At 36.7% G+C, this 24132-nt stretch overlaps 1 protein-coding gene and 1 long non-coding RNA gene across 18 annotated transcripts in view; one reads left to right on the forward strand and one right to left on the reverse strand.

Annotated features, from left to right (window-relative positions):
- The window catches only part of stxbp5b (syntaxin binding protein 5b (tomosyn)), a 119465-nt gene that overhangs the window by 76191 nt on the left and 19142 nt on the right, over positions 1 to 24132 (reverse strand). For all 16 annotated transcript variants that reach the window (XR_015512872.2, XR_015512880.2, XR_015512879.2 and 13 more), the window contains exons 3-4: positions 1994 to 2075; positions 1686 to 1786 (exon numbers count right to left, since the gene is read on the reverse strand). Coding sequence is in view for 7 of the 16 variants with exons in the window: in XM_087289862.1 (XP_087145988.1) it covers positions 1686 to 1786; positions 1994 to 2075 (183 nt within the window). In the remaining 9 variants the exon portion in view is untranslated. The remainder of the gene's footprint in view (positions 1 to 1685; positions 1787 to 1993; positions 2076 to 24132) is intronic.
- LOC147839906 (uncharacterized) lies at positions 14040 to 22252 on the forward strand. Of its 2 annotated transcripts, none has more exons than XR_015513034.1 (3): positions 14040 to 17741; positions 17972 to 19809; positions 20828 to 22252. It is a non-coding gene; the product is annotated as an uncharacterized LOC147839906 (long non-coding RNA). The 2 variants fall into 2 exon arrangements; XR_015513033.1 differs by having other exon boundaries at positions 17972 to 19878; positions 20897 to 21757.

Here is a 24132-nt window from a genome sequence, read left to right on the forward strand (position 1 = left end):
TAACAGTAAATTAAGTGAGCTAAATTGTCTGTAGTGTATGTGTGTGAATGAGAGTGTATGGGTGTTTCCTAGTGTTGGGTTGCGGCTGGAAGGGCATCCACTGCGTAAAACATATGCTGGATAAGTTGCCGGTTAATTCCGCTGTGGCGACCCCTGATTAATAAAGGGACTAAGCTGAAAAGAAAATGAATGAATGAATGAATGAATGAATAATAGTTATTAAATAAAATATCTAAATAAAAAATAAATGAACAATATTACTTTTGTAAACTGGAAATAAAATGTGTTTATTTTACGCTACGACTGTAAAAAGTTCCTTAATAATGCTGATGGAAGTTTTAATCTTTTAAAATATTAAACTTTAAATAAATTACTTATGGAAACTGCATGTAGGCCTTAAACCTTATCTTTTGTTAATTTGGTTTTTATTTTATTTAGAATTGAATCATTTATAACTTATTTATTTATAATTTTGCCACATCTTCGAAGAAACAGTCCTGAGCACCAATCTAAAACATTCAGCATTTGTAATTATTCTATTTATTTTCTAATTTGATTATTGTATTAAATGTGCAGTATGTAAGTTTGACACCCAGTGATTGAACTAGGTATTGCATTCCTGGATCAAAACACATGCAAGTGGAGGTTGCCAGATTGAGGACCAACAGAAGCGAGTCTGACTATCAAGCCTAAAGGATGATTTGAGGCTGATTTAAACCGTGTTCTAAATAAAAGCAAACACAAACGATAGAAGGAATATTTTCCATGTTAAAATGAGTTTTTGTCAAAACCAACACCTAAAATTGATATTTTAGAAACGGTTTCTATTTCTTGCAGCTGAACAACAGGCTAAACTGACAACGATCACCATTGTCACCAATGCCATACTACTGAAAGCAGCAGCAGATAGTTGAAAATAAAATAAACCGTTTGAAATTAAACTTCAGTACTGTGAAATAATGCAAACCAACACATATCAGTGATTCAGCGTCTACATTCAATAATGTTAAAGAGGTCTAATATGTGTTAATTAGATTATGAACCTTACCATTTTGTGGGTGGGTGCATATTCTGTGCTTTTGAATGGCTGTATTTACATTTCTGCCGTGTTTATTCTGGTGCAAATTGCTTATCATTGCAAATCTCAACAGGTAGCGTGTTGTTAGGACACGGGTTTACAATGTAACCCGCTCACCGTTCGTAACATTTATATTATTTGCTAATTAATAACCTCATGTGGAACTCTGAATCAGCATCTCATTTCGGTGGCTTCTACTGTTTCAGTCACGAGCACATGCTTTGAGAGACTTCATGACTGAATAAATAATACTGTTAAAAATAAATACACTGTTTTCCAACAAGTCAACCCGGGGTGCTGAAATATAATTGGCTAAACTGGCATTTGCTGGGAAAAATAACCAAAACAAAGACAGCCGTTCCGGCTTGTAACACCCCATTTTCAAAGCAGAATATCTGACTTCAGCACTGTTTTTCAGTTTAACAAGAATGTTCACTTGGCATGTTTTCTAAATATCTGCAAACATATTATGGTATTTCTATGCTTTAGAAGAGTCAAACACAAACAGCACCTTTAAGCCCTGAACACTATTTAGCTTGTATTTCAATTAATAGGGCTTTTTTTAAGAAATAGTGGTATGTTGTATGTTTTTATGCAGAATGCTTACCTCTCCCGATTAAATTTAAGAGAATGGAGAACGGCTGGAAGCTTTTGCCTCAAATTCCACAAATGAATACTGTCATCTGCCAGAGCACTAACCAGCGCCCCCTATAGACAAAACACAAAAACACACAATGAAAGACTGAAAAATAAGGCAGCTCTAAAATTTTTATTCACTTTATTATACACTAACAGATTATTCAATTGACAAATTTAAATATTCAACCAAATGTTAAGTCATTTAAAAAACAAAGGTAGACAGAGAAGGCAAAAAAAAAAGAGAAAATGACTACAAAGATGGACGAACGAACTTACTACATTGACAAGAAACTCCAGCTGGATGACAGCGGATCCGCTCTCATGCTGACAGTAACACTCAACTCCTGCTCGGCCAAATCTGTAGACTCAGTTAAGGTACAAACATCCCTAAAACACAGAGTATCTATCTATTCAAACTAAATCTATTATCTATTAAACTTGTCATCAATTACTTTTTTTTTTTTTTGATGACATGTTGGATAAATTAAATGAAGTAAATGGTGACATTTACTGCAAAACACTAAAAGAAACCACCATAGTATACCAAAAAGTTAATATACATGTATGTATCTTCAGAACACAGATGATACATTTGTGCACCTTTAAATAGCAATTCACATGGATGTTGGCTTTCAGTGCTATCAGGCTAACGTTAGCATTTTCGTAGATCTCTTAATTTACCTTTAAATGGCAATGTGCAGCGTGGGACGTTGGTTTTCAGTGCTATCAGGCTAACGTTAGCATTTTCGTAGATCTCCTACTGCATCTTTAAACGGTGATGTGCAGGGTGGGACATTGGCTTTCAGTGCTATCAGGCTAACATAAGTATTTTCCAAAATCTCCTATTGCACCTTTAAATGACAATTTGCAGGTGAGACGTTGACTTTCATTGCTATCAGGTTGATGTTAGCATTTTCATAGATCTTCTATTGCACCTTTAAATAGCAGTTTGCAGGGTGGGTTGTTGGCTTTTTAGTGCTATCAGGCTAACGTTAGCATTTTCGAAAAATTTACATTAAATGTTTTCATTAAATGGTGATTTACAGATTTTCATTACATGGTAATTTGCAGTGTGGGACGTTGGCTTTCAGGCTAACATTAGCATTTTCGTAGATCTCCTGCTGCACCATTAAATGGCGATGTTCAGGGTAGGACGTTGGCTTTCAGTGCTATCAAGCTAACGTTAACATTTTCGTAGATCTCCTATTGCAGCTTTAAATGGAGACATTGAGACGTGAGACGTTGGCTTTCCAGTGTTATCAGGCTAACATTAGCATTTTCGTAGATCTCCTACTGTACCTCTAAATGCCGATATGCAGGTGGGACATTGGCTTTCAGTGCTATCAGGCTAACGTTAGCATTTTCGTAGATCTCCTACTGCCTCTTTTAACGGTGATGTGCAGTGTGGGACATTGGCTTTCAGTGCTATCAGGCTAATGTAAGTATTTTCCAAAATTTCCTATTGCACCTTTAAATGACAATCCGCAGGTGAGACGTTGACTTTCATTGCTATCAGGTTGATGTTAGCATTTTCATAGATCTTCTTTTGCACCTTTAAATAGCAGTTTGCAGGGTGGGTTGTTGGCTTTTTAGCGCTATCAGGCTAACGTTAGCATTTTCCAAAAATTTACGTAAAATGTTTTCATTAAATGGTGATTTACAGATTTTCATTACATGGTAATTTGCAGTGTGGGACGTTGGCTTTCAGGCTAACATTAGCATTTTCGTAGATCTCCTGCTGCACCATTAAATGGCGATGTTCAGGGTAGGACAATGGCTTTCAGTGCTATCAAGCTAACGTTAACATTTTCGTAGATCTCCTATTGCAGCTTTAAATGGAGACATTGAGACGTGAGACGTTGGCTTTCCAGTGTTATCAAGCTAACATTAGCATTTTCGTAGATCTCCTACTGTACCTCTAAATGCCGATATGCAGGTGGGACATTGGCTTTCAGTGCTATCAGGCTAACGTTAGCATTTTCGTAGATCTCCTACTGCATCTTTAAACGGTGATGTGCAGGGTGGGACATTGGCTTTCAGTGCTATCAGGCTAACGCAAGTATTTTCCAAAATCTCCTATTGCACCTTTAAATGACAAGTTGCAGGTGAGACATTGACTTTTCATGCTATCAGGTTAATGTTAGCATTTTCATAGATCTTCTATTGCACCTTAAAATAGCAGTTTGCAGGGTGGGTTGTTGGCTTTTTAGTGCTATCAGGCTAACGTTAGCATTTTCGAAAAATTTACGTTAAATGTTTTCATTAAATGGTGATTTACAGATTTTCATTACATAGTAATTTGCAGTGTAGGACGTTGGCTTTCAGGCTAACATTAGCATTTTCGTAGATCTGCTGCAACCTTAAATGGCGATGTTCAGGGTAGGACGTTGGCTTTCAGTGCTATCAAGCTAACGTTAACATTTTCGTAGATCTCGTATTGCACCTTTAAATCGAGACATTGAGACGTTGGCTTTCCAGTGTTATCAGGCTAACATTAGCATTTCGTAGATTTAATGTACCTCTAAATGGCAATATGCAGTGGGGACATTGGCTTTCAGTGCTATCAGGCTAACATTAGCATTTACCAAGCTCTCCTAATGCACGTTTAAATTAACCTGAGAAACTCACATTAACACAAAACATTATATTTAACATAAAATTTTAAATTATGTCCAATTTACTCCTCAACCACCCAAATACAATGAAAAGAAATGTAAGTAAAGCACAGTTCAGCACTAAAGGGAATCTGTGTTCCCAGAGGTCTATGCGTCATATTACCAAGGGTCTTCTCCATTGACTGGATAAACGGATTATACAAAGTCCCTAATCGGAGTCTTAAGTCTTGTCTGTGAATGCTGTTTAAGTCCTCTGGAGAACTGCACTGTGAGTGTTCCCATAAACCCCTTCTCCAGCGTGACAACAGAGTGGTTCAGTCAGACAGTCATTCATAATCACCAGCACTGAGCTGCGATGCATGTTTCTATGTGCGTTTTGGCACAAACACAAGCGCTAATATCAGCTTCCATATCAGGTTGCAAACTTTACAATGGGTTTTAATAATGGGCGCTTACACTAACAAGTGCTCTTTATATACTCTGACTGATATTTCAAATTAAACCAGCAGACACTTTACAGCTTGTGTTCAAAGTGTGCTGTATAATGTAAAAAAAAAAAAAACAATGCTGATGGTAAGTAAAAAAGAGACTCGCTCTAGCAATGGCCTCAGATTAGAAAGCTTCTTATGTGCCAAATGAAAACACCGCAAAGCAGCATATGGACACTGTATGTTGTCATCTCAGGACATCGAACACACTTTTTATGCCAGGAAAAGAATGCTAAAATAGTTGACATTATAAACAGGATATGAGTGTCTTGTCCGTATTGAATCAGCCTTTTCCTGCAGCAGTTACTAATTTCCTTGAGTGACACAACTGTGAAAACACATTTAGCAGACCTGAGAGTGCTGACACTGCCAGTAGAATGTAAAGTTTGATGACGTCTAATATGTTAATTCTGTGATGTTTAGTCACAGAAATCCTACTACAGTGTGCCAATGTATCTCAGTTAAACGGATCAATTATGGTAAACAGCACTGGCAAGAAGCCATTACACTGAAGATGAACTCACCTTGCTGACCAGACAGTTTGGGGAACAAGAAGAGTGCAAGAGGTAAACTAAAAACAAGGTGAAATGAATGCATTTCTCCACCCAGAGTTTCAATCCATAGCCTTTCGTAGCACAGTGAGCAACGAGGTAACAGAAAATCATACAGAGATGAAAAGATTAAGGGCATCATAGTTCTGAATGGGCTGAATATATATTCCAGAAATTACATGACCAATGGAAATCCTTTTCAATACCTAAATGTCAGCAATGCGAACCAAAAAGAGTGCAATATATATATTCAAAATTTGCTGACTGGTTTATTGAGCACAGAACCTCATTCATTCATTTGTTTTCTTTCCAACTTAGTCCCTTTATTAATGCAGTCTTTGGACTGTGGGGGAAACCGGAGCACCCGGAACGCAGGGAGAACATGCAAACTCCACAAAGAAATGCCAACTGACATAGCCAAGGCTTGAACCAGCAACCTTCTTGCTGTGAGGCGACAGCACTGCCTATTGCACCACTGCGTTGCAGCACTGTCTTCATTTATGCAATAATTTACCACACTTCTTTACTCCGTTACACAGGCATTTTAGTCTTAGTTAACATGTACAGTAAAGTAATCACCTGTTGAAAGGCATGAAAGAAATTAAACGGAGCTGAAAAATAACCTCACCATAACAATAGGCAGGAAACAACACAATAAAAAAATGATATAGAAAAGTCACATTTTGATAAATGGAAACTAAAGTTTAAAGCGCGAACAAAAATCCCTGAAATTCCATGATTTGGAAAAAAATATTAAAATTCCCTGACTTTCAAAGTCTGGAATAGACCTTTTAAAATGCCATGATATTCCAGAAATTACATGACCAATGGAAATCCTTAACAATACATAAACGTCAGCAATGTGAACCAAGAAGAGTGCAATATATATACACAAAATATTATAAGCTATAGTTTTAAATGAATCATTGTCAGTGGATTTTGCTGACTGGTTTAATTAAGCACAGAACCTGACATTTTAAACTACATTTGTCAGGATACTGGAATTTCTAACTTTGATAAGATACCAAAAGAATTACGATATTTAATACTCTTTTCGATACTGCGAGGAAACTATGGATACATATACATATATTTCAACCACAGAACCCGACATTTTAATGTAGTGTTTTTAGGATATTGGAATTTCTAACTTCGATACGATACAAAAAGCAATTTAAAATTTGATACTATTTTTGATTCTGCGAGGAAACTATGGGTGCATATTCATATAAATATATAACAAACACAGAGCCTTACATTTTAAGGTAGTATTTTCAGTATACTGGAATTTCTAACTTCGATACAATACCAAAAGAATTAAAAAATTATACTATTTTCGATACTGCAAGGAAACTATGGGTACAAATACATACATTACAATCACAGACCCTTACATTTTAAGGTAGTGTTTTCAGGATATTGGAATTTCTAACTTCAGTATGATACAAAAAGAATTTTGATATTTGCTACCATTTTCGATACTGAGAGGAAACTATGGATACATATGCATATACATATATTACAACCACAGAACCTTACATTTTACGCTAGTATTTTCAGCATATTGGAATTTCTAACTTCGATACGATACCAAAAGTATTTTAAAATTTGATGCTATTTTCAATACTGCAAGGAAACTATAGATAAAAATACATATATAATAACCACAGAACCTGACATTTTAAGCTAGTGTTTTCAAGATACTGGAATTTCTAACTTCGATACGACGCCAAAATAGTTTCAATATTTGATACTATTTTCGATACTGCGAGGAAACTATGGATACATATCTATTAAATATATTACAACCACAGAACCTTACATTTTAAGGTAGTCTTTTCAGGATATTGAAATTCCTTACTTTGATACGATAGCAAAAAAAATTTTTTTTAAATTATACTATTTTCATTTTTGCGAGGAAACTATGGATCCATATACATATATTATAGCCACAGAATCTAACATTTTAAGCTGGAATTTCTAACTTCGATAAGATAACAAAAAAGTTTCAATATTTGATACTCTTCTCGATACTGTGGAAAATATGGATACATAACCATATACATATATTACAAACACAGAGCCTTACATTTAAAGGTAGTATTTTCAGTATATTGGAATTTCTAACTTCGATACAATACCAAAAGAATTAAAAAATGTATACTATTTTTGATACTACAAGGAAACTATGGGTACAAATACATACATTACAATCACAGACCCTTACATTTTAAGGCAGTGTTTTCAGAATATTGGAATTTCTAACTTCCATATGATACAAAAAAAATTTTGATATTTGATACCATTTTCGATACTGAGAGGAAACTATGGATACATATGCATATACATATATTACAACCACAGAACCTTACATTTTAAGGTAGTATTTTCAGGATATTGGAATTTCTAACTTCGATACGATACCAAAAGTATTTTAAAATTTGATGCTATTTTCAATACTGTGAGGAAACTATAGATAAAAATACATATATAATAACCACAGAACCTGACATTTTAAGCTAGTGTTTTCAAGATACTGGAATTTCTAACTTCGATACGACGCCAAAAAAGTTTCAATATTTGATACTATTTTCGATACTGCGAGGAAACTATGGATACATATCTATTACATATATTACAACCACAGAACCTTACATTTTAAGGTAGTATTTTCAGGATATTGAAATTCCTTACTTCGATACGATAGCAAAAAAAAAATTTTTTAAATTATACTATTTTCATTTTTGCGAGGAAACTATGGATCCATATACATATATTATAGCCACAGAATCTAACATTTTAAGCTGAAATTTCTAACTTCGATAAGATAACAAAAAAGTTTCAATATTTGATACTCTTCTCGATACTGTGGAAAATATGGATACATAACCATATACATATATTACAACCACAGAGCCTTACATTTAAAGGTAGTATTTTCAGTATATTGGAATTTCTAACTTCGATACAATACCAAAAGAATTAAAAAATGTATACTATTTTTGATACTACAAGGAAACTATGGGTACAAATACATACATTACAATCACAGACCCTTACATTTTAAGGCAGTGTTTTCAGAATATTGGAATTTCTAACTTCCATACGATACAAAAAGAATTTTGATATTTGATACCATTTTCGATACTGAGAGGAAACTATGGATACATATGCATATACATATATTACAACCACAGAACCTTACATTTTACGGTAGTATTTTCAGCATATTGGAATTTCTAACTTCGATACGATACCAAAAGTATTTTAAAATTTGATGCTATTTTCAATACTGCAAGGAAACTATAGATAAATATACATATATAATAACCACAGAACCTGACATTTTAAGCTAGTGTTTTCAAGATACTGGAATTTCTAACTTCGATACGACGCCAAAATAGTTTCAATATTTGATACTATTTTCGATACTGCGAGGAAACTATGGATACATATCTATTAAATATATTACAACCACAGAACCTTAAATTTTAAGGTAGTCTTTTCAGGATATTGAAATTCCTTACTTCGATACGATAGCAAAAAAAATTTTTTAAATTATACAATTTTCATTTTTGCGAGGAAACTATGAATCCATATACATATATTATAACCACAGAATCTAACATTTTAAGCTGGAATTTCTAACTTCGATATGATAACAAAAGAGTTTCAATATTTGATACTCTTCTCGATACTGTGAGGAAAATATGGATACATAACCATATACATATATTACAACCACAGAACCTTACATTTTAAGGTAGTATTTTCAGGATATTGGAATTTCTAACTTCGATACGATACCAAAAGTATTTTAAAATTTGATGCTATTTTCAATACTGTGAGGAAACTATGGATAAAAATACATGTATAATAACCACAGAACCTGACATTTTAAGCTAGTGTTTTCAAGATACTGGAATTTCTAACTTCGATACGACGCCAAAATAGTTTCAATATTTGATACTATTTTCGATACTGCGAGGAAACTATGGATACATATCCATTACATATATTACAACCACAGAACCTTACATTTTAAGGTAGTCTTTTCAGGATATTGAAATTCCTTACTTCGATACTATAGCAAAAAAAATTTTTTTTAAATTATACTATTTTCATTTTTGCGAGGAAACTATGGATCCATATACATATATTATAGCCACAGAATCTAACATTTTAAGCTGGAATTTCTAACTTCGATAAGATAACAAAAAAGTTTCAATATTTGATACTCTTCTCGATACTGTGGAAATTATGGATACATAACCATATACATATATTACAACCACAGAGCCTTACATTTAAAGGTAGTATTTTCAGTATATTGGAATTTCTAACTTCGATACAATACCAAAAGAATTAAAAAATGTATACTATTTTTGATACTACAAGGAAACTATGGGTACAAATACATACATTACAATCACATACCCTTACATTTTAAGGCAGTGTTTTCAGAATACTGGAATTTCTAACTTCCATATGATACAAAAAAAATTTTGATATTTGATACCATTTTCGATACTGAGAGGAAACTATGGATACATATGCATATACATATATTACAACCACAGAACCTTACATTTTAAGGTAGTATTTTCAGGATATTGGAATTTCTATCTTCGATACGATACCAAAAGTATTTTAAAATTTGATGCTATTTTCAATACTGCGAGGAAACTATAGATAAATATACATATATAATAACCACAGAACCTGACATTTTAAGCTAGTGTTTTCAAGATACTGGAATTTCTAACTTCGATACGACGCCAAAATAGTTTCAATATTTGATACTATTTTCGATACTGCGAGGAAACTATGGATACATATCCATTACATATATTACAACCACAGAACCTTACATTTTAAGGTAGTATTTTCAGGATATTGAAATTCCTTACTTCGATACCATAGCAAAAAAAAATAAAAAATTATACTATTTTCATTTTTGCGAGGAAACTATGGATCCATATACATATATTATAACCACAGAATCTAACATTTTAAGCTGGAATTTCTAACTTCGATATGATAACAAAAGAGTTTCAATATTTGATACTCTTCTCTATACTGTGAGGAAAATATGGATACATAACCATATACATATATTACAACCACAGAACCTTACATTTTAAGGTAGAATTTTCAGGATATTGGAATTTCTAAATTCGATACGATACCAAAAGAATTAAAAAATGTTATGCTATTTTCATTACTGCGAGAAAACTATGGATACATATACATATATAATAAACACAGAACCTGACATTTTTTGTTTTCAGGATACTGGAATTTCTTATTTCGATACAATACCAAAAAAAAAATGACCAACCTCTCAAACATGTTGATACAACTCTGCCTGTCAGTTTTGCAAGTGCTTAGCTATTAGCGTATTTACTTACAACTGTTCTGTTGCAATGCTTGCATATTGGCCCATTTGTGTCCATCCTTGTTTATTTGTTTGTTTCTTTGTTTGTTTGTCCAAAAACTGGTTGTGTGAGCTAACAAAAAGCAAGATTGTATTATTTTAAATAATTCAGTATTGATACTTATCGAAATATCTGTATTTTAGCCACCGCTACTTTAAAAATCACAGTGAGTTCCACTAACCAATGAGCCAAACTTTAAACATTTACTTAGAATTCAATTTTTAGGGGATAACTCGGGTGCCTGTAAAAAAATGTTCATTGTGGAGCATCGTACAGTATCATTTTGCTCTCTCCTTAGACGTCCGGATGGGAATCTAAACAGAGATGTTTACAAAGCAGACGTGCCTTTACCATATTTGGCAAACAGTCTGAATAAATTACAGAGGGCTGTTATAAATAAGTTGCAGTGGACCACTGACTCATTATTTATTCATAACTGTAAGCTTCAGGCCCTTGACCAGCCAGTTTCTCCTCAGCTTAAGCTCTCTGTGATGCTGGATCAGAGCCCAGGGTCAGAATCGTTCAATGAGAGCCAGAGACCAACCCAACAAACCAATCGCTGTTAGATTTGTTAGTGACTCTCCTCATGACTACAAAACCAACATAAAACTTTGTCAGCAATGACATAAAAGCTATGGAACTCAAGATAAACAGTATTAGGCGTCATTTACACCAGCCATTTGCATCTAAAAACATTGGACGCAGCACTCAGGAATGATTTTTAAAAAAAAAGCCTTGTTATAGTCAAATAAAATAGTTGTCAAAAAGTGTTGTAAACAGAGACTTGCAATGTTTGCCCCGCCTTCCAGTTATTCTGGTCCACTGCTTTGGAACTGACATTGATGAGTGGTGCTGCATGTAGGTTGGAATTATTTTAACTGATTTGGCATCTTGAAGTGTGTGGCACTGAAAAAGACACTAGAATCGAACGTTATGATCACATATATCCATCAAACGCATATTCACATTAAAAACCGATGTAAAAGTACTGGACTGTAACGAAAACAAAAACATTCTGTGTGAATAGACCTATATATATATATATATATATATATATATATATATATATATATATATATATATATATATATATATATACGGTCAAAAATACATTCAGCATGTTGAATACAGAAGACACCTACTGATTGCATACTGGTCACACACTAATGGTAGCTGAAATGTATTTAGGAGCCAAAACAAAGTCTTTCTAACTTTCTAGTGTTTCGAACTGCCAAACAAACTCTAAGGGCCTACTCACACCATGCCATCCGTACCGTGCCCAGGCCCGTTACCCGGATCGTTTGAGAAGTGTGAGTGCGCTGAATCAGGCTCAAGCACGGTTCACTTGGCCGGCCCTGGCCCGGTTTGAAGAGGTGTGCCTTAGCGCGGTTCACTTGGGCTTTGGCATGGTACGCTTGTGTGTGAGTGCAAAACGCGCCAAAGCCCGAAACTGAAAGCGAGACGTGACTTTTAAGGGGCTGTTTCATATGGATTTATTAATCATTCTTACTGTTCAGTGATCGCAAACTGCTGTAGTTTATTAAAGACGAGAACTCCTCACAGCACGTCAGCTGCGCGCCTTCAGCAGACCTCCTCATTCCTGCAGCACGAGGGCTTTATAATTGTTTATGAGTGCCAAAAGTGGTGGATCTGTTCGGCGAAATATCTGACTGCGTATCCCCGCATCCCTAAAGACTGTTTGTCGAAATATTTGACTGCATGTCACTGCATAACAAATGACTGAAATGATATAACTAGAGAAATCTCCACTGTGCTGCTGAGTGAGAGAGCGCTTCTCACTGAACAGCGCAGCAGCGATGACGTAAGCGTGCCGAGACGGAAGGAGGGACAAGCGTGCTTTGGCCCGGTTCGAGGCAACTGTACCTAGTGTGAGTATCGCCTTAATTACCTTAGTTTTGGCCAGATCTGATTTAGCTCGAAATAATGTAACTTTAGTATCCCAAAGTTTTTACAAGCTGGGCAACATTTAGCAATTTTTCTGCTCTGTAACCTATTATCCAAAAAGTTTATTTCAAGGCAACAACAACATCGGTACCGTGCAAATGAAAAGTCGAATCGATATTACACTTTTGTGGATTAAAATTCACCGCAATGTGGACGGGGCATAACTTAGAACAGACCATCTGCTAAACATAGGCTTGAGATGAAAGCTGGAAAAGATTATTATGTGCATATGTGAGGAGCTGCATATACTAAAATTAACCAAGCATTCCAGCTGGGCTTCAGAGTAGGGACACTTTACAATGAGTCAGTTTGGGGCCAACGCTAAAAGTGCAGTCCTGTAGTTTAGAACTTTGCTGATCTTTGAGGTTTCAACTGTATAAAGCTCAGCCTAGAAAACACAAAGGTGCTGCTTTATTCTTCACTGCATTGTGATTATTTTTACTTTATGACGATTTTTGATAAACCAGGGTTAGTTCACGCAAAAAAAATTGAAATTTACTTAATCATTATCTAATCAATCATGTCGTTTTTAAACTTTATGAGTTTCTTTCTTTGGTTGTATACAAAAGATTAATGCTGGTTACTGGGACCCATCGACTTCTGCAAGCTCTCTTCAACTCTCACATGGTTGCCCACTAAAGCCAAGCAGGGCTACGCCCGGTCAGTACCTGGATGGGAGACCACATGGGAAAGCTAGGTTGCGGTCTAGAAGCGGTGTTAGTGAGACCAGCAGGGAGCATGTGGGTCTGTGTGGGTCCTAACGCCCCAATACATTGATGGGGACTTTATACTGCTCAGTGAGCACCGTCTTTGGGATGAGACGATAAACTGAGGTCCTGACAATCTGTGGTCATCAAAAATCCCAGGATGTCCTTGGAAAAAGAGTAGGGGTTTAACTGCCGTCGTCCAGGCCAAATATCCCCATATCATAATTGGCTTCATAACTCTGTCGCCTCTCCACCAATCAGCTGGTGCAATATGGCTGTCGTCAATTCATCCAGGTGGATGCTGCACACTGGTGCACTGGTGGTGGACAAGGAGATTCCCTCATTGGGTAAAAGTGCTTTAAGTGTCTTGAAAATCACTATACAAATGTAAATAATTGTTTTTTTCCATAATCACAAAATAATTAGCATGGAAGTCAATTGGTCCCATCAACCAGCGTTTGTCAAAATATCCTCTTTTGTGTCCAATCAAAGAAAGAAATTCCTCAAGATTTAAAAACCATATGAGGAAGAGTAAATTATGAGGTAATTTTCATTTTTGGGTGACAAAATGTAATAAAGTGATGCAATAAAATAAGCAACAGTATGCTGTACTTTTCTTCTCTTTTAGTGTATTTTGGGGAAACATGAACCTCATGTGTGTTTGACGGGTTTATGCGATTTTATCCTAAAATAATTGTAAATATCTACACTACCTGACAAAAGTCTTGTCGTCGATAACATTTGTAAGAGCAACAAATAATAACTTGACTTCTAGTTGATCATTTGGAAAAGTGGCAGAAGGTAGATTTTTTCTATTAATCATCTGGTGATCTGCATCCCAAATTTCAGGAGAGGGCAGATTTACCAGCAGGATAGCGCTCCTTCTCATACTTTAGCCTCCACATCAAAGTTTCTGAAAGCAAAGAAGGTCATGGTGCTCCAGGATTGGCCAGCCCAGTCACCAGACATGAACATGTCTGGGGTAAGATGGAGGAGGCATTGAAGATGAATCCAAAGAGTCTCGATGAACTCTGGGAGTCCTGCAAGAACGCTTTCTTTGCCATTCCAGATGACTTTATTAATAAGTAATTCGAGTCATTGCAGAGATGTATGGATGCAGTCCTCCAAGCTCATGATGGAGTCAGACACAATATTAACTCTTTTTCCACTGCAGCATGACTTTATATTCTATACTGGACATTATTTCTGTTAAATGACAAGACTTTTGTCCAAGCAAAATCAGATCTTACATTAATAATTTAAATTTAAGGTATGTTCACATTTATTTTTGGTAAAATAAGTGTAATCTAGAGGCCTTTGCCTTTCATAAAAGTTACTTCTGATACAAATGATTAACTAAAAGTCAAGTTGTTATTTGTTGTTCCTAAACCTTGGATAGGCAATAAGCCTTTTGTCAGGTAGTGTACATGCAACAGAACAGTTATAAAAATACAGTCACATAACTGCAAACAAGCAAAGCTCTACAACACATTAGATGGAAATCCACAAAAAAAAAAAAAGTTTTACTTTCTAAAGCGTCATATTGCCAACCACAAAGGATGACTCACTTCAAACAACAAGGGGCTTCCGCTGAGAGCACACAGCCTTGCAATCTGATAAGGGTGCTGTCATAGTATATGCCTTAATAATACAGGCCTCAAGTGCAGAAGATTACAATGCAGCGGAAGCACACAAACTTGTCAACGTTCCCTGCAACCCCTGACATTTGTTCTCTGGAAATGAACAGCACCAAGAAGACCAGTTCTAAAAAGAGAAATGAGCAGGGAGCAGATATAAATGAAGTCAAGATAACAGGTAAGGTGACGACTAGTCAAAAGAACCATCCAGAAACCATCAAAGCTGCAGATGCAATCAGGTTCTGCAAAAAGCAAGGTTGTACATTTTTAATAAAACTGTCATTAGCTCATAATTAAAAACCTCTCTGGCCAATAGCTGCTTGATTAGTTCATTAAAAGTGTCTCTTAACAGATCTAATAAAACCCACAATCTATTAACTAGGAAAGGAAGTTCATCTAAACAAATTTTGTCCTGTCTTTACTGCTTAACAAAACTGTACCTAGAAGCTATTACGGTTACACAGACCTTAAAGGTTCAGGAAACCCTGGAGATTTTTTTTTATTAACAGATGTGTGTGTGTTGAGCATCAGTTAAGACAATGTTAGCACCTGTCAGCTTTAATTGTGGGGAAAACTGGATAATTTTGTGCTTTTGTCAGCTAATTTCAGCTTCCGGGTTTAAAATGATTTTTGAGGCGGGATCAAAATCGGCGACGTAGCGCAGAACTGCAAGTGCAATGATGACGCGTCGGTTTCTCATTATTATTCATAGCGGAGTTTTCTTATCCTATGAGAAGAGCCGGCTGCTTAATTATTCATGAAAGCACGTGCTTTCCGAAGGCAAGGCATGCCAGTTTCAAGCAAGCTGAGAGACATGGACCCACGGCACGCAGTAGACTCGTATGTGTTTGTTTCCATGATCCACGGGGTTTGTTGCATGTTTTTCCCCGCGATCTTGTCAGGGCCGATCATACAGCAAAGCTGTGTGTGTGCTGCAAGCATTTTTGTCGGGAGAGCAGCACGAGGATTGAAGAATGGCGGACGTAAACTTTTATCAGGAGTTCGTTCACATTCAGACACATCTTCGTGCTGCTGTGTTTGCCTAAATCCTCTATATTACCAGCAGGGCTAATGGTTAAAATAGGCAGGTCAGGAGACCTGCTGCACTGAGTCTGCATTCAGATCTATAATTTAGACACGGGGATCGAGGGAGAATCCTCATTTATAGGGTTTACATGAACACACTTATCTTTATAATGATATAAATTGTGGTTAAGTGTATATGAAATTACGAATAACAAATGTAGCAGGGCATTAAATTACTGTTTATTTCTTTGCATTTTAACTTTGTGAACTATAAACTCATGCGTCTCCTCATGGTTTGTGTCTTATTTTGTGAGCTAACTGTCCTCCCCTGCTGGCCACGCCCACTCCTGCCCTATGCTCGTGGAGCTCCACGCCCATTAATCATGCATCTTTTGAAAAAATTCTGAAGTAGAAAACCGAAAGTGCGGGGTGTCATGGCCTTTTAAAGGGTCACGAAACACCAAAACACATTTTTTTAGCTGCTGACAGTTGTATATGTGTCCCACACTGCTAAAAACACTTTTAGGACACATATATCTCACCAAAAAGTGAAACTTGGTTGTTTTTGCGTTATTTCGAGCAAATTCGTACTTCCGGTTTGAAACAAAATTTTGAAGCTGCGTCACGGTAATGAGATCTTAGCGTGTATTCCAGCGTGTAGACTGGACGTCTGTACCTAGGAGTTCCTTATTAGGTCATTGAGTGTGCTGCATTCATTCATGAGTAAGACTTGGTTCAAACCAATCAGTGCGCTCTATTGTGTATGCTGTTCAACTTCATTAATATTCATTAACTTCATTAACCATAAGCCGCTAAACAAACAGAAATGGTTTGACATGGTGACATCATTAATATGAAAATTGACATATGACACAATCTAGCTACTTTTAGCTACTTTCCCGGCAGAGCTTAGTGCCTTTTCATTGAAAATAGTTTGTAACACTGATTGTAATCATAAGCTTAGCAAATAAGCTCCGAGAGTATGACGTTTTTTTCATTAAAACCAGAATGTCCTGGTATACAACACGAAAAGTGTTTCAAAAATGGCCACCAAGTGAAATTACTTTTCTTAAAGGGACTTTGCCATTAGTCTGCCACAAGAAAATAATGTGCAAAAGAAAGCCCCATGCTCTATTCAATATTCCAATGGGCTATATGCTAGAGCAGCACGATTCTGGCTAAAATTAGAATCGAGATTTTTTTGCTCAAAATAAAGATCACGATTTTCTCAAGATTCTGTAGATGTAAAATAAAGGTATGGTAAAAACAAACATATGGCACAACATCGATGATAATATTATGTGTAGGTCTACTGGTTTTTATATATAATTCTATTCTACCTATAACAATTATGATGTTGAATTATTATGTTTGAGATATATGCTTGCAATCTGTCATATTAGACAAATTTATTCACTGGTAAAATCAGACATTTGCCATCATCAGATTATATTCAACAATATATAGGCTAGAGTAGTTTTACTGACATTGTTAACATTTATTTTCATGCACAATTGTGGGTTCGAAAGAAAAAAAAAACATATCAAACGCTTGCCTTAATCCTAACTCTAAAATGCAATATGATTATTTAAATGAAGTGCACACTTTCGGTTTCATTCTGACTGCTAAAGGCTTGTTCATACTTCGCGCGCGGCTCCCAAACGACCACTCTGTGCCACAAACTGAATATTATTTACAACTGTATTACCTGTTACTCACAACATATGCAGGTTCTGTTCACTAAAGTAGACACGCGTGCGTCTGTCATTAAGTAGAGCACGCGCACGCGCGCGCGCCCTCTCTGTGATAACAGCTCACGCTCAGCAGCACGTCACGTGTGATTTCCCGGCCGCGAAAACATCATTATATGAAGAAAAAAAAAAGACATTTTTAGGTGAATTATACCTTATAAATACATTATGTGACTCATTCAACATCATTTGGAGGTGTTAATGTCACTGAGCAACGTATGTGAAAAGCCTTTTCTTTTCAACGTGAAAATATGATTGACAGAATCGTACAGATGCTGGGTTAAGATCGTCTAGGGCAGGGGCAACAAATCTCGGTCCTGGAGGGCCGGTGTCCCTGCAGGGTTTAGCTCCAACTTGCCTCAACACACCTGCCTGGGTGTTTCAAGTATACTTAGTAAGACCTTGAATAGCTTGTTCAGGTGTGTTTGATTACGGTTGGAGCTAAAATCTGCAGGACACCGGCCCTCCAGGAACAAGTTTGGTGACCACTGGTCTAGGGGGTCGAATCGAGATCGCTATCTTTTAACGATTAATTGTGCAGCTCTACTATATGCAGAGTTTTTCTGCCAATGATGAACTTCCTGTGAAAGTTTTGTGTAACTATTTTCAATTTGACAAAGTTCCTTTTACAGCATCGATGTTGTAATTTAATTAAAATACAATCAGTTAAATAGACTTAAGCATTCATTTAGTTGTTCAAGAGTAAAAAGGGATGAAACACTGTTTAAAAGCAAGTGCAGTCAGGAGTAGCAGGCTAGCGCAGAAACTCATTGAAAATACAGGGCTAAAATAAAATGTCTATATTTTAAAGACATGGTGCAGAAAAATGGACTTTAATGCAGTGCTTCTTGTTTCATCTAATATCCACTATATATTATATCTCAGTCAGGCAGTGAAGATCACTGATTTTTAAAGAACATGGTGTATCTGTATGGGATGACAGGTCACCGGAAGCGCTTTGGCTGGCTGACTAAAAATTAAAAGTCTGTGTGCATATGCTCCATTCAGTTGGAAGTACGTCAAAATACTAAAATAAAAGTCTTAGCAACTTCCAGTTCACATGGACTTAAAGGTGTTAGGGTTGCTAGACTGTTTATAGGCAGATTTCCTAGACAGACGCAATACAGGTAAATACAAACAGACAGATAATGGCATTAAGCAGCATTTAAGGTGCTCGGAATGGTTGCTAGGACACTACAAGAAACATATTAGAAATATAATATCTAATTTCCTCCAAGAATCTAGCATCCTTCTTGAAATACGCTTCTGCAAACAGATATACACATAGCACACTAATGACAAGCTCTTTGTGCAATGAAAGAAAAAAATCTAATAGAATTACAGCGCTATTTGACTCCACGGCTTGCACTTTCCCTCCCTGCCCAGCCGAACTTGAGCCATTAGTAGGTTTCAGAGTGATAAAGTAAAGATAGGATCTGTCCAAACAAGATTAAGAACAGTAATCAAACAGGCCCTGGGTGCCTTAAACAAACTCTGGAGGAGTCTCAAATGGCCGTTATTTAAAGCGCTTGGAGTTGGATGCTGCCAACAGCAGCCTACAAGAGAAGCCGTGAGGAGAGGGTCATAGATCACAGGGCAATCAACACAGAAACAGCACCGATCATACTAAAAATACCACTAATCAATTCAATTTATACTGTGCTATAGCCTAATAAAAATGCTTCAAGAGTGAATTGTAAGGCGCTGCTGGCTTACATAAACAAGAGAACTGAAGAACTGATTTCTGTTTTTTTAGCAAACATTTCCTCTTCTTAATGAGGTATGGGTGGCATTTCCTTACTCAGATACACTTGTTTCTGGTTGGTTTTTATTCTGCATAAGTGGTTCAATCTACTGGTGTAATTAAAATCTGTTCTGGGTGGTGAATTGCTACATGGTTGCTTAATGGTCCAGGTCAAAATAGACCTGAGTTATGATGCATCGGTTTTAATCCAGTCATGCACTCACTGGCCACTTTATTAGGTAGACCTGTCCAACTGCTCATTAACGCAAATTTCTAATGAGCAAATCACATGGCAGCAACTTGATACAGGTAGACATGGTCAAGATGATCAAACCGAGCATCAGAATAGGGAAGAAAGGTGATTTAAGTGACTTTGAACGTGGCATGGTTGTTGGTGCCAAACGGGCTGGTCTGAGTATTTCAGAAACTGCTGATCTACTGGGATTTTCACGCACAACCATCTCTAGGGTTTACAGAGAATGGTCTGACAAAGAGAAAATATCCAGTGAGCGGCAGTTCTGTGGGTGCAAATGCCTTGTTGAAGACAGAGGTCAGACGAGAATGGGCAGACTAGTTAAAGCTGATCGAAAGTCAACAGTAACTCCTTACAACCGAGAGCATCTCTGAACCCACATGTCCAACCTTGAGGCGGAAGGGTTACAGCAACAGAAGACCACACCGGGTGCCACTTCTGTCATCTAAGAACAGGAAACTGAGGCTACAATTCACACCAAAATTGAACAATAGAAGATTGGAAAAACATTGCCTGGTCTGATGAGTCTCGATTTCTGCTGCGACATTCGTATGGTAGGGTCGGAATTTGGCATCATCAACAATAAAGCTTTGATCCTTTTAAAATGTGTTCAGGGTGGTTTTTAGTGAATTGCTATAAAGTAACCTACTGGTCCAAGTCAAAATAGACCTGGGTTAAGATGCATTTGTTTTAATCCAGTCATCACAAGTGCACAATGCTAAATACAGGTCACACATTTTAATCCTGTCCATTTTGACTACTTCCAGAGGCAGTGAAAAATATTTTTATTTTTAGCAAACATTTCCTCTTCTTAATGAGGTATGAGTGGCATTTCCTTACTCAGATACACTTGTTTCTGGTGGTGGTTCAATCTACTGGTGTAATTAAAATGTGTTCTGGGGGGTGAATTGCTACATGGTTGCTTAATGGTCCAGGTCAAAATAGACCTGAGTTAAGATGCATCGGTTTTAATCCAGTCATACACTCACTGGCCACTGTATTAGGTAGACCTGTCCAACTGCTCATTAACGCGAATTTCTAATGAGCAAATCACATGGCAGCAACTTGATACAGGTAGACATGGTCAAGATGATCAAACCGAGCATCAGAATAGGGAAGAAAGGTGATTTAAGTGACTTTGAACGTGGCATGGTTGTTGGTGCCAAACAGGCTGGTCTGAGTATTTCAGAAACTGCTGATTTACTGGGATTTTCACGCACAACCATCTCTAGGGTTTACAAAGAATGGTCTGACAAAAAGAAATATCCAGTGAGCGCCAGTTCTGTGGGCGCAAATGCCTTGTTGATGACAGAGGTCAGATGAGAATGGGCAGACTAGGTAAAGCTGAGAGAAAGTCAACAGTAACTCCTTACAACCGAGAGCATCTCTGAACGCACATGTCCAACCTTGAGGCGGAAGGGTTACAGCAACAGAAGACCACACCGGGTGCCACTTCTGTCATCTAAGAACAGGAAACTGAGGCTACAATTCACACCAAAATTGAACAATAGAAGATTGGAAAAACATTGCCTGGTCTGATGAGTCTTGATTTCTGCTGCGACATTCGTATGGTAGGGTCAGAATTTGGCGTCATCAACAATAAAGCTTTGATCCTTTTAAAATGTGTTCTGGGTGGTTTTTAGTGAATTGCTATAAAGTAACCTTATGGTCCAAGTCAAAATAGACCTGGGTTAAGATGCATTTGTTTGAATCCAGTCATCACAAGTGCACAATGCTAAATACAGGAAACACATTTTAATCCTGTCCATTTTGACTACTTCCAGAGGCAGTGAAAAATATTTTTATTTTTAGCAAACATTTCCTCTTCTTAATGAGGTATGAGTGGCATTTCCTTACTCAGATACACTTGTTTCTGGTGGTGGTTCAATCTACTGGTGTAATTAAAATGTGTTCTGGGGGGTGAATTGCTACATGGTTGCTTAATGGTCCAGGTCAAAATAGACCTGAGTTAAGATGCATCGGTTTTAATCCAGTCATACACTCACTGGCCACTTTATTAGGTAGACCTGTCCAACTGCTCATCAACACGAATTTATAATGAGCAAATCACATGGCAGCAACTTGATGCATGTAGACATGGTCAAGATGATCAAACCGAGCATCAGAATAGGGAAGAAAGGTGATTTAAGTGACTTTGAACGTGGCATGGTTGTTGGTGCCAAACGGGCTGGTCTGAGTATTTCAGAAACTGCTGATCTACTGGGATTTTCACGCACAACCATCTCTACGGTTTACAGAGAATGGTCAGAAAAAGAGAAAATATGCAGTGAGTGCCAGTTCTTTTGTACAAGTTGCCTTGTTGATGCCAGAGGTCAGAGGAGAATGGCCAGACTGGTTCCAGCTGATAGAAAGGCAACAGTAACTCAAATAACCACTCGTCACAACCAAGGTCTGCACAAGAGCATCTCGAAAGCACAACACATCCTACCTTGAGGCAGATGGGCTACAGCAGCAGAAAACCACACCGGGTGCCACTCCTGTCAGCTAAGAACAGGAAACTGAGGCTATAATTCACACATGCTCACCAAAATTGAACAACAGAAAATTTGAAAAACATTGCCTGGTCTGATGAGTCAGCATTTCTGCTGCGACATTCGTATGGTAGGGTCAGAATTTGGCGTCACCAACATGAAAGCATGGATCCTTTTAAAATGTGTTCTGGGTGGTTTTTAGTGAATTGCTACTAGGTAACCTACTGGTCCAAGTCAAAATAGACCTGGGTTAAGATGTGTTTGTTTTAATCCAGTCATCACAAGTGCACAATGCTAAATACAGGTCACACATTTTAAACCTGTCCATTTGGACTACTTAATCAGACTTTTTTTGTGTGTTATTTTTAGCAAATATTATAGGTATGGGTGGCATTTCCTCACTCAGATAGTCGTGTTTCATATTGGTTTTTATTCTGCATAAGTGGTTCAATCTACTGGTGTAATTAAAAATGTGTTCTGGGTGGTTTTTAGTAAATTGCTACATGGTTCCTTCTTAGGGTTTCACAATATATCGTTCCAATCTGCAATGACAAGTTGGGATGATAATTAACCAGAAAACAGAGTTCAGAACAAAGTTTAACCCTAAAAGAGTGAAAGATATTTTTAATGTCTGTGATTATTTCATTCTGAACCGAATTGGTACTAGAATTCATATCTTTTTACAAACACTTACAAAGATGAATTGTATTTAATTACTTCTATAATTAAGACTACTACAGTAGTCAACATTTGAAGCAGATTCAAAAACGAATGGCTGGCCAATGGTTGTCGAATAGTTTTAGAACAACTTTAATGAATGTTTATCCACTTCAAATGTTGACTAACTCAATACTGTTGTTTTACATTTGATTAATTAATTTTTGTTGATCAATAATATTAGACTCTCCAGAAAACCATAAGCACTGTTTATTTAATTTGTATCTTTGTTCTTTTGTATTATTTTATGCTTGTCATGTATTGCAATGTGTATTAATATAGCGCATTTATTGTGTATGGCTGTACACCCAAAGCGCTTCACAATCATAAGAAGGGTCTCCACACCACCACCAGTGTGCAGCATCCACTTGGATGATGCGACAGCAGCCACAGGACAACGGACAACATTTTAAACTTGTTTTCATTATTCAAGAAGCAGACAAAAAAATAAATAATTCAATCAGACTGCTTTCCTGGAGCAAATGCGTTTAAGGTCCAATGCATTCAAGTAGCCATAAAAAAGCATTACTCTCCAAGTTCAAGAACCAACTGAATGTTTTTTGGTCACTTTCTTGACCGAAAAAAGCTTGAAGCCAAACATGTACAAGGAAAACAACTATTAATTGCATCTGGTAACAACCTCTGCATTTTGTTAAACAGAGCTGACGATACAACAGTTCTACTGTGAGATAAAATGTATAATTAACAGTGTTAATAAAATAAAACAAAATGTTCATAGCGCTTCACTTTTTCCACATTTTTTTATACTACGGCCTTATTCCAAAATGGATTAAATTCATTTATTTCCTCACAATTCGACACAAAATACCCTATAATGACAACGTGAAAAGAGTTTTTGAAATTGTTGCAAATCTATTAGAAATAAAAATAAAAAACATGTAAAACCACATGTACAGAAGTATTCAAAGCCTTTGGTCAATACTTTGTTGATGCACCTCTGGCAGCAATTACAGCCTCTAGTCCTTTTGCCCATTCCTCTTTGCAGTACCTCTCAAGCTCTATCAGGTTGG

The sequence above is a fragment of the Danio rerio genome, chromosome 17, assembly GCF_052040795.2.
Source record: "Danio rerio strain M-AB ecotype USA chromosome 17, GRCz13ab, whole genome shotgun sequence".
NCBI lineage: Eukaryota > Metazoa > Chordata > Actinopteri > Cypriniformes > Danionidae > Danio > Danio rerio.